Below are 12500 nucleotides of genomic sequence, written 5' to 3' on the forward strand. Positions count from 1 at the left end.
TTGGTTTTGGTTTCACTTCCGATTGGTTGAAAAAGTGGCGCGAGAACTTTGAACCATCACTGAGTGAAGTAATGCAAAACCAACGTAATTCGCTAATTACTTTCGACACTCAATTGAAAACTGCTCTAGACACGATCCTACTTTTTAGAGAGGCACCTGATTGGCCAGTTGTAATAACGTAACGAAATTTTGAGTATGCGCGGCTTTGGGAAAGATAACTTAAAATAGCCGTTCTCGGCTTCCCTCATCCTCTCTCGCTTACAAAAATTCCTGTCCACTTATCAGCGGGGGAGAGCTAGTGAGTGTTGGAAACGAGTAAATATTTCCTTGCTCCGCTTGCTTTAATGATAGCCACCTGACTTAATGGAGCTTTTCTGGCAGTCGCTTCCGTGAATGTGCCACTCTTGGGCGAAGACAAGGTTAAACTGACGACATAAATAATTCCCACAAGTAAGCAAGACAATGTGACAACACGCATTTGACCGCGACAGAGACAACGGATTAGAAAATGTTTCAGGATCATTCTGTAAACAAAAAAACAAACAGAAACATAGCACCATCACCACGGGTGGCGGGCTTTTACAAGAGGGGAGGGGGGTGGGGGTGGTCATCATGGCTAGGTTGGGAGAAATCGGGAAATTTTCATTCATTCATTCATTCATTCACACATTTACACACTCATTCAGTTATTCATTCACTCTTTTCTTCCTTCCTTCATTCATTCATTCGATCGATAAAACAAGTCGATCAATTGAGATGCCACGAGTTCTGTCTGTCTGAGAAGTTCAAGGCTAAATCAAGCCTTACCAGCACAGATTAGTACTAGTAACTCGGCTTAAATTGGTTATACTGGGGCATAAGTAGGGAATGCGTTAGCGGACTATAGTATGAAATGTGAAAAATCTATGTGAAAAAAAGGAAATAAAATTAGGAAAGAGCAAGTCAATACTTCAAGAGGCACTGCTTAATTAATTTGAATAAAATTTAAATACAGAATTAAAAAGTTCACCTGAAAATGACTATAATAAGTGAAATCGAAAGATCACACATATCTAATATTTGCACATGTTTAGGTTTTAGAAAATAAGAACCTGTTCCAAATTTTAGGGTCAACAGATTTCTTAAAAATAATAATAATAAAAATAATAATAATATTATTATTAATAATAATGGTAATGATAATGATAATGAGATGATAATAATAATTTAGTCATCAATTAAAATAATTACTATACAATACATAAAAAACGGTTAAAAAAAGGTTTAAAATGTTACGTTTCGACTCAACTTAAGTCATCATTATCAAGCAATGAAAATAAAAATGAACTCGAATATAGAATGAAATTAAAGCATGACGGCATGCTGTTTACCCGAGAGACGCAATCAAGTAAAAATCTTAGCTCGATCTATGTGGCACTACGCACTATTAAAAGTAAATCCGTGACTATCTGAAATCCTTTAAAGCGTTTCGAAATAGATAAGTCTTTAAATGAACCGTAAAAATATATCCACCGATGTTATTTCACGCAATAATCAGGTAAAACATTCCAAAGGCTTGATCCTCCAACGTTTTCTTGGTACGCACTCTTGGAAGTTCTAGTAAAGCTCGTTGTTAGATTTGAGCGAGTAGTTAGATTTAGACACAGGCAGCCAGTGTAGTTGGAAAAGCACTGGTGAAATATGATCATGATCAAAGCGTGAGGTATTACAAATGAGGCGCGCGGCAGTATTTTGAACACGTTGTAACTTTGATAGTTGAATTTGTCGCAAACCATATGTCAATCTGTTACAATAATCTATTCTACTCGTGACCAATGCATGTACTAATAATTTCGTAGATTTCAACTAACTAGATGCTTCTGTGAAGCATACACTGGGTTGCCTGTGGTACGTGCTACAGAAAATCAGAAGGCACTGAATTGTGTAGACTTGCCACAAGTCGACCTCACGATAATCCCAGGAGAAAATGTTTCGGCGAGCCCGCGCGTATCTAGACGAAGGACTTTTCGAAAGTCTATGAATTGTGTGGTATTGAAATACAGCATTCCAGTCTCTGAAGAATAACAAATAAAAGAGAAGCGAGAAACATTGGCTTCTGGGCTGACATGTTGATAATTTTCAAGTTCCTCACAACTTCTTTTTACCACAAGTGTGCCCTCTGAGCATCTGACAGCTTTCTAATGCTAAAGTTTACTGAAGTTATGCTCTGCCGGGCGGGGTTAGTGTTTGGATGGGAGACCGAAACAATGTACCCCTCATAAAAAACAGAAACATCTGACCGAAAATACTAATAACGCTAACAAATGCGAACTCAGCAAGGTACAGATTCTGTTAGCTTGCTTTATGCAAAACAAGTATTGATGAAAAAGCAAATAACTATTGATACACAGTTTTCAGAAAGAGCAGAAGGAAGTTTCCCGGACGGTCGATCGAGAATAAAATATTTACGGCATGAAAACAACATTAATTTTGAACCGTGAATATAGAATATAAAAAGTTACGATCAGCGACAAACATTTTCGGAGATTTTTGCTACGTTCAAGTAAATTGCAAAATCGAAAGTGAAATGGCCGGAATTCAGCGGGCGCCGTGATTAAGTTACCGTGGCATGTTTACTCGCCAAACAGTGAAGCATCTGTGTCAAATGATGGCAAGATACCGGGTTTTTGAAAGTTTCTTTTTCTGTGAAGTGTTATAAAGTTTGACAATGAAATGAGCGAAGTCAAAACAAAGATCACAATCGCCCAACTCTTGTTTATGCAAAGTCAAATTTACTCTCCAAGACGCGTACGACGTTATTTATCACCAGGTAATTCCATCATTTTGGAAATAGCAGCTACTTTATTATTCATCTGCGTCACAAGTTTTCACTGATTTTGGGGCTCATTTTGTTGAAACTCAAGCACGCTTCCAACAGGCCTGTGAACCCTTCCTGCTTACAGATCAATACTAAAAAACTTCTCCCATATCACATTTCAACCTTAACCTCGAAAATTCAATACACAACATGATATTATAATTCACAAAGCCAGAAAATACCACAGAATCCTTTTCCAGCGAAAATTTTATTGAAACAAACAACATATTTGCTCTTAGAGGCGAAAACCTCTTCCTATTTCATTGCGTGCGTGAAGACAAGAAACTCAATCGTGTCAAATTACCATGTACTTCAGGTAAATACAGCTCACTTTGATCTCGTCTCGACGGGCGATAGATTGTTGTCGAAGTCCATTACTCGTCGCTTTTGAGATTCCTGCCTAGTTTATCCAACTGACTTTCCATTATTGAGCTCCATAAGGGTATATTTTGTTTAAGGATCCACTAAAACGCCATTCGCGTTTCATGACTTTAATGCGTTTAATGATTCTACTGTGTCCACCAGAGAAATCTACGCAGTTCCACTACCCTCTCGATCCTAAGAAAATACGCGCAGAAGACTCTATGCACAAAGACACCACTTACCAGGGGAGTGACAGGCAAGACTTTTACCGACACGGAAAAAAATACTAAAACGAGATGCTTCCCTGAAGCATACACTGGCTTGCCTGTGGTACGTTCTAAAGAAAATCAGAAGGCACTGAATTGTGTGGTATTGAAATACAGCATTCCAGTCTCTGAAGAATAACAAATAAAAGAGAAGCGAGAAACATTGGCTTCTGGGCTGACATGTTGATAATTTTCAAGTTCCCTTACAACTTCCTTGCACCACAAGTGTGCCCTCTGAGCATCTGACAGCTTTGTAATACTAAACTTCACTGAAGTCAAGCCCTGTTGAGCGGGGTTAGTGTTAGCATGGGAGACCAAAACAATGAATCCGTCATAAAAAACAGAAGCATCTGACTGAAAATACTATTAACGCTAACAAATGCGAACTCAGCAAGGTACAGATTTTGTTAGCTTGCTTTATGCAAAACAAATATTGATGAAAAAGCAAATAACTATTGATACAAAGTTTTCAGAAAGAGCAGAAGGAAGTTTCCGGGACGGTCGATCGAGAATGAAATATTTACGACATGAAAACAACATTAATTTTGAACCGTAAATATAGAATATAAAAAGTTACGATCAGCGACAAACATTTTGGGAGATTTTTGCTATGTTCAAGTAAATTGCAAAATCGAAAAGTGACATGGCCGGAATTCAGCGGGCGCCGTGATTAAGTTACCGCGGCATGTTTACTCGTCAAACAGTGAAGCATCTGTGTCAAATGATGGCAAGATACCGGGTTTTTAAAAAGTTTCTTTTTCTGTCAAGTGTTATAAAGTTTGACAATGAAATGAGCGAAGTCAAAACAAAGATCACAATCGCCCAACTCTTGTTTATGCAAAGTCAAAATTTACTCTCCAAGACGCCTACGACGTTATTATCACCAGGTAATTCCATCATTTTGGAAATAGCAGCTACTTTATTATTCATCTGCGTCACAAGTTTTCACTGATTTTGGGGCTCATTTTGTTGAAACTCAAGCACGCTTTCAACAGGCCTGTGAACCCTTCCTGCTTACAGAGCAATACTAAAAAACTTCTCGCATATCACATTTCAACCTTAAGCTCGAAAATTCAATACACAACATGATATTATAATTCACAAAGGCAGAAAATACCACAGAATCCTTTTCCAGCAAAGTTTTATTGAAACAAACAACATATTTGCTCTTAGAGGCGAAAACCTCTTCCTATTTCATTGCGTGCGTGAAGACAAGAAACTCAATTGTGTCAAATTACCTTGTACTTCAGGTAAATACTGCTCACTTTGATTTCGTCTCGACGGGCGATAGATTGTTGTCGAAGTCCAGTACTCGTCGCTTTTGAGATTCATGCCTAGTTTATCCAACTGACTTTCCATTATTGAGCTCCATAAGGGTATATTTTGTTTAAGGATCCACTAAAACGCCATTCGCGTTGCATGACTTTCGACGCCATTGCATTCTACTGTGTCCACCAGAGAAATCTACGCAGTTCCACTACCCTCTCGATCCTAAGAAAATACGCGCAGAAGGCTCTATCCACAAAGACACCACTTACCAGGGGAGTGACAGGCAAGACTTTTACCGACACGGAAAAAAAAAAAAAAAAAAGAAAAAAAAGAAAAAAAAGAAAAAAAAGAAAACAAACAAACTAAACGAAGACCTCGACTGGGTTTGCCTTATAAGGCAACCCAGTAAAAAAAAAAAAGGAAATCTACCTAATTTCCGACTGGGTTTGCAACCCAGTAATAAAAAATTCCTTATACGCCTAACATTATGTAAATAAAAATAAGAAGCACTACATAATTATTTTATTGATGTTTGTAATCATACTGGGCTGCTGGTCAAACCAACAGCTTAAGTTCTTAGCTACTTGACGGGGGAAATCAAATAATCATCCCCAGCAAGGGGTACATCACACAGTTTATAAAATAAAATTCTTACTCGCGGGGTTTCACTGAATTTATATAGAGCGTTATTCTAAATGTCTAAAGCTGTTCATAAAGATTAATATTTTAGATCAGAGATTTACACACTGACCAGCTTACTGTCCACGAAATTTAATTCTTTAACCTAGAAAATAGTTACTTGAAGCCGAGGAATTTTTCTTGATTACGGCTTTAGTACGATTGACTCGAATAAAAAAGAAAAATCCCACCTTTTTTGTTTGAAAGAGCTTCTCACCAGTTGATCAAAATACTTATCATGCTACGCGATGAATTCTGTGTCATAACGTTCTGCGTTCATTTTATGTGAACTTCAGCGTAGTTTTGAAGAATGGATGCCGGGGCAACGCGCCAACCTCGGAAGAATGCAACGCTATACCTCTTTTCTAAATTTAAACATTGGTTTTTCAAACAGTTGCCATACGTTTAACACCATTATTTCAAGCTAATTCCCAGCCCTTAGCCGTGTCTCCTGCTACCTTAGTCAGACAGGTTGACTTTCCGGGATTCGGAGTTGGGAGTGTGCGCCACGTTTTCCCGAATGAAGTCACGGGGCAACTGTCTAAGAGAAAGCTACGAGATTACAATCCGTGTCACATCTCCTCGCTCCACTCCTAATGTCGAGTTATGATTTCTTCGTACCCAGCATTGGGAATTGGGTAAGAGCAAATCAAAGCTAAACCGTATTTCGACCATTTTGGCGATGAGCAGAGGATTGTAAAACTAGCTGGTTCTTTAATACGAGGATAACAATACCTGAAATTCATCGACATTCCCAACCCTTCCAAGGTTAGGGGACGTGCCACGGGGTTTTTTTCCACGGACGACAACCGGAAGTGAGTTGTTTTCCCTTTTAACTTGTCTTGCCGCAACCACATTTACATTGGAAAGTATGTTTTCACGGCTACAGAACCTGTACCCGAAACAGCACAGTTTCCAGGCTTCCAGAAACTAGGCTGCCAACAAAGCCAGACCAAGGCCTAAGCCTAGAACTGAGAAACACAATACTCAACAAACTTGTAACTTCGCTTCCATGCAGGTTCAATTGTTTGAGCTACAGAAAATGTTTTGTAAACTAAGCGAATCAGTGAATGTAAACAAAAACAGAGTCGAACCTTAGGTATTCAAAGGACCTCGCCTTTCATCTCTTCAAGGAATTCTCAATTCACAAACCCACTTTAAGCCCACTGAAACTTCTCAGTATACACACATCTCAACCTGCAACCCTTTCAATACGAAAAAAAGGGTTGTATCAAAGGAGAAGCATTACGAACCAACTCAGTTAAGGAGATTATTTACAAACACTAACGAGACTTTGAACAAAGACTCTGTAACAGAGGCTATCCCACAACGCTCGTTCATAAAATCCTGTCTGAAGTTCAGTTCTCCGACAGAACAGATCGGCACTTCGTAACAAAACAAAGAAGGCGAAAGAAATTTTACCGTTTGCTACCACTTATAACCCATCTACACCGTATCTTAAAAAGATTCTCATAAAACACTGGGACATCATCCAACAGCAACCTAGACTTTCACGTATCTTTAAACAGCCACCGATTGTACCTTACAGGAAAGAAAAATCACTCAAGGACTTTTTAGTCCGCGCAAAACTTCCTTTAATCACGCCGCAATCATAAAAAACTTGTAAACAAAGAAGCACTTTCAAAAGGTTTGTTTTCAAACCAGAAGGAAATTTACATATGATCTTCTGCTAGCAACACGCTCGCGCATCTCTTACCGCAAATCAACTGAGCAAACAAAACTAGCCCCTGATCACTTACTAACCGCTCCTTCGTTTTCACTTCGAACCTTTCAGTTGATCATTTATAGCGAACGTAGAAGCTGAGGACTCGTAGCTTAAAGTGTGTTTAAATAACGTCTACGAGTCCTCAGCTTCTACGTTCGCTATAAATGATCAACAGAAAAAACGAAAAACGAATTTCATCAAGAGTATCTGAAAAAACCGGGCTCCAATTTTCAGAGATGGCCAATTGTACGAAACACGTTCAATATTCACTGCTGATTCCGCGGAGGTTTTTTTTTTTAACTGACGATGAACTTGGCTGGTGAGGTAAAATTGGAATCACATGATCGGCTGCCATATTGATTTCCTGCAACGAAAGGAAAGAATTTTCAAAGAAATACTTCACGTTGTCAAGTAGTAGTTTTAGGGGACCGTTCATGTTTTGAGGTAGGGGGGCTGGTGAGATTTTTTTTGGGGGGGAGAGGGAAGGGAAAATTGTGAAAAAAATGGCTTTCGAGGGGGGGGGGGCTGCCAAAAAAATAACGAGGGGGGGGTCATGTGAAATATTTTAGTAAAACTTTGAAATGGCATCATGTTTTAATATTTTAAAAAAATTGCTATAGAGCAAACATAGAAGGCAGGATACAAATTTATACAAACTTTCCTTTTGCTTGAAAATAACGTTTGACGACAAAAACTATTTGTAGCCAATAAAGAGAACTTTAAACTGTTATTTTCTGATGCACCTTTTACTGGCACTCATCTTCATCTTCACTGTCGTCGAGCTCGTCTTCGCCGCTTGTGCTGCTGTGGAAGTCACTTTTCTGCAATGCTTTCAGTCAGAGTGTACTCTTCAGGGTACATGAAGGTGTAAACATAGTCTCTGACGTGCTGCTTAATTAAGGTTGGTGGTGATTCTGCTTCTTGCAGCATTGGTGAAATAATTTCCTTCCAAGAGCTGTGCGATGTAAGGCCCATCTCGTCTAAATAACGACGTGGCAACATCCTCAACTTTAATACACTCTTCCGGGACGGCTAGCCTACGAGGGTACACAAGACATTGGGGAAGATTATTGGGGAAAAGAATTAGAGCATGAAAGTGGCAGGCTGGTTTTATCTGACCCAGAGAGCGTTGCTCCATTTGCAGATAAGTTTATTGTCAAATCAAAGATTATGGTGGATTATCTTCAGCATCTTGTAGTGTTGGAATTTAAAAGGAAAAAAGAGAGCAGAAGAAAAGGCAAAGAAAAATAGGGAAGCAAAAGATTAGGGTTATCCTTGGATTGAGCTGTGCGAAGATGTAACGAAGCTTAGAAAGCTACGTGTTCCAGAACTAAAGAAGTACTTAAACTAAACAAGTACTTAAGAACCAAACAAGTACTTAAACCACCACGGGCTGAAGCAGTATTTGAAGAGCAGCAAGAGTGAGAAGGTAAAGGCAATTGTAAAACATTCATGCTTGCAGCAGAAGAGTCCTCTCAGAGCTGGCCGACCAACACTGAGAAATGCCAGGACTTTGACACACAAGATGACAACAGGGAAAGCGCCGACAGCAGTGAAACGGATGAAAGTGACAATGATGAGTACGACTCTGGGAGAGATGACTCAAGTGATCTGTAGTTATAGGGATTGCAAATATTGTCTTCATATTGAGCACAATAACGTGAAGTAGGGGAATAATGGAGAATAGTAAAGAAGTTGAAATATTGAGAGAGCGTTATATTTTTTGGAGGGGGGGGGGGTGTCATCCGAAAAAAATACCGCTATAAGGGGGGGGACATGTGGAAAAAATGGTAAGCTGAGGGGGGTAATCCGATCTTTACATGGTGCTTCCCAAATCCCACCAGCCCTCCCCCCCCCCCACCCCTGTATTTTTTTTAAAACGTTTGTCCTTCAAACGTTAGGTAACCGTATGAGGCCGAGTAAAATTAAGGCTTAATTTCAAAAGCGTTTTCAAAGTTTTGAAAAAAATGCGTTAAGTCGTGTAGCGACGAGAGCAATTTCAAACACGAGTGAAATTAATCCTTACTTTTACGACCAACTAATGTGGCTATAACTTGGACAAAAAAAGGAAAACATTATAATTTCTTACCATTTAATTTGATAGAGCAATTTATATCAAAGAGCATTAGATTTACATCAGTGGCTTTATGTAATATAGCTTTACTTCAAATTAATACTATATATTTATCTATTATAGTAGAATTCTAATTTGCTGATTGTAAAATTAATACTATAGTACTGTATATCCCTTTTATAGACGTAAAGCTCTGGCAACTGCGCCTGGCCATAGCTAAAACATTCCAATAAAAACTGCACTTGAATAGAAGGATATGATTGATTTTTCCAAGTATGATACACAAAGACGAAGGTTCGCTCCTCCGCCGATGAAACCCATGGAAGCTGATCTGAAAGTAAAATTCGCAAGGATTGTACTCTTGCCGGGTGGGCACGAGAACGTGAATCATTCTCATTCCCACCCCCCGAGATATGAGCAGCGAAATTTCCTACGAAGACGGCAATAACAAGACGCGATATCTTATGCACATCTGGGTCTTTTGTCAATCAATAATTACTGACGCAAGCAGAGTTCTGTTATAGTTTGCGCCACAACAAAAAAAACCCCAACGGCAAGGTGTCCATAATATTTCAAAAGAAGTCGTTTGTTTTCCTCGTTGTTGAAATGCTGCCTCACTTTCACTGCCACGGAAATTTCTTCTCTGTCTTGCTACGATTGTTGATCGCCATCTCAGATTGTCAGAAATCCTTGGAAGACTGAATTAAGACAAAAGCTGAGCGCGAATGGACTTCTTCTACAGTGCGCCTTCGGGCACAAAAGGATGCACTTACAACAAAGAAGTGTGCAAAATAGAGATCTCAAAACGGCTTACGTCGACAAAAAATAATAATTAATAGCGAGATTTAGCATCGGGTTTTCGGCAAAGATCAGGCTGACATTTGCGTTCTGCTAAAAATCAAAGAAATCGGTATGACTTCTCTATTAAATACACATATCGAGAAAATTTTCCAACGTCAGATGCAGGTTAGAATAAAAGATTTTCATGCCTTTACTAAAAGCGACTGCCTGCCCTAGGTTATTTCACGTAAACATGACGCTATATCTCTCTAATAATTGATAAACGTCCGGCACGCTTTCAATGGAACAACGGTAGTAGTTTTTCATTCTCACAACTTCAAATCTGTATAATAGCTCTAAAGTAAGATTCAATGTAATTAATAAGAACTTACTATGAATATAATTAAGGTTTCTTTTGAAGTTCGGTCAGACGTCAAACAAAGTATAAATACTCTTTTGATCACAAAAACCAAACACGAAGCTAATGTAACTCAGTCACAACTGGTTTTGTAACTTTCGTAATTTCTCGTCATGTAATGCTGATGCAATCGCCATAATTTCCCACTGGTAACGGTTTACCTGGTATTAAAACTCCATACACCTTATTTCAAAATGGCCGCTAATGTACGTGTATACAAATTGGCCCTTGTTGCCTCGTTCAAGATAAAATATTCTTTTGATTTTTGATCTTAAAAACGAGACAAGAAGGGCTAATTTGAATACCAACAAAAGAATATTAAGATGGTAGCCATTTTGGAATAAGGTTTATAAATTGATCAAAATCATTTTCTTTTTTACATTAAAGACAAACCTGCCTTGTAACCGAGTATTATCTTATCTCACTGATCTCTTAATTTCTCGTATGAACACTCTTCAGCCATTTCATAATGACCGTTCATCCATCTGAGTGCGATTTTAAAACTTTCTTTTGAATGTCAACAATCACAACCAAAGACTCTCTGCCCTGAGTTGTTGATAAAAGTTCAATAAATCATGAATAAATCTATCATCGTAAAATTTTTTCCCTACAATTCAAAACGCGAATGATGCATGGTTGTGACCATTCAAATAATGTTTGCCTATTCACAACACCCAACCAAATGCAAATGTAAAAATACTTGGCACACTGAGAGGCTTTTTCAAGTATGTTTACCACAAAACAATGGCCACTTTAACGCGACACCTTTGTTTTCTTGGTGACGCCCCAACCCCCATTCCCTTGTCACTTTTTTGCCTAGAATATGACTGACGCATAGTGCCCATAATGCAGAGAAGTGCCACAGAGCCCCGAAGAACGGTTTTCAACTCATTGTAGACAGCAATTTTGGAAATAATTTCACAATTCCTTGTAATCGATTAGTGATTGGCCGGCGCCACATTCACAACCAAATTAGGGGCAAACGCAGAAGGCTCGAGGTTTTCCGTGCTCTCCAACGACTGAGTGTTTTTTTTGGCTGTGTTATGATTGGCTCACTTGATTGTCAGCAACTACTGGGATTGGCCAAAAAACTATCTATCAGTTTAGTCAATTTTTAAACCTCGAATTTCTGCGTCGACTGACTTCTTTTTGCTGTGTTATGATTGGCTTGTTTGATTGTCATCATCCACAGTGATTGGCCACAACATTAATCAGTTTGGCAATTTCCTACAACACTTAATTGAAAACCGCTCCATAGGCATACACAAACAAAGCATTTGGACACTAAATCTTTCGTTTATAAACAGTACTGAAAAAAATAAGGAATTGTAAGTTTCTTTAAAATAATAGCACTTCTTTCTTGCGTGCCTGTTGTTTCCATTTTGGCAGACCAAAAAACTCATCTTTCGTAACGGAAAAAACCTTTTCAAACTCTTCTTCAGAGAGATAAGTCTGTGGAGGAAATATAAATAGAGGGAGTTTCACTGATGTCTGGAAATGCACGTGACAAGTTGCATGCAACTTTTATTAAGCGTCACAAAGTGTCCCCTCACCTTTTCGTCAACACTCATGGTCATGGTCCCTCAAACTGACATTTCCCTTTTTATTCAACTTACACGACGTACAGTCTGCTTCAGACTTCAAATCTACTTTAAAGAAACAAACATTTCAAACAGTTGAAACCGGATCGATGGCTTCTCATTGCAGTTTCCGACATCCACTGGCCTAACGAAACAAGCTCCCGGAAAGTTGAACATCGAATTTTTTAGAGTATTGACATAGTGGTACCCAGCAAAACAAGTGAAAACTAACCGTCGTCAAAGTGGTTTTTAGACCCAAATTCCGTAGATCAAGGCAGCTTAGCTTAGAAACGCTATTTCTTGTTGAACCAAAGCTCTAATTCTGCCTTCTTTCATTCTTTTTACGGCGATAAGCTTGTCATACTAACAATGGGTTATTGCGTCGTGTAATTGTTACGAAATGTCCAATGTCATTTTGAGGGATGGCTATGAGTGTTGACCCTGCGAGCAACCGTTTGATCTTCCATCGAGCATGTGCGAAGTACGTCA

General features: G+C 38.8%; 2 protein-coding genes across 2 annotated transcripts in view; both read right to left on the minus strand.

Annotated features, from left to right (window-relative positions):
- The window catches only part of LOC138041013 (uncharacterized), a 21873-nt gene extending 16144 nt beyond the window's left edge, over positions 1-5729 (minus strand). Inside the window, exons 1-2 of the mRNA XM_068886774.1 lie at positions 5625-5729; positions 356-524 (exon numbers count right to left, since the gene is read on the minus strand). Of these exons, the coding sequence (XP_068742875.1) occupies positions 356-523 (168 nt within the window). The 5' untranslated portion in view covers position 524; positions 5625-5729. The remainder of the gene's footprint in view (positions 1-355; positions 525-5624) is intronic.
- A 3508-nt stretch (positions 5730-9237) lies between these two features.
- The window catches only part of LOC138043844 (actin-binding LIM protein 1-like), a 21923-nt gene continuing 18660 nt past the window's right edge, over positions 9238-12500 (minus strand). Inside the window, exon 16 of the mRNA XM_068890327.1 lies at positions 9238-11883. Coding sequence (XP_068746428.1) covers positions 11770-11883 — 114 coding nt within the window. The 3' untranslated portion in view covers positions 9238-11769. The remainder of the gene's footprint in view (positions 11884-12500) is intronic.

This window comes from Montipora capricornis, chromosome 3 (assembly GCF_036669925.1).
Source record: "Montipora capricornis isolate CH-2021 chromosome 3, ASM3666992v2, whole genome shotgun sequence".
Lineage (NCBI taxonomy): Eukaryota > Metazoa > Cnidaria > Anthozoa > Scleractinia > Acroporidae > Montipora > Montipora capricornis.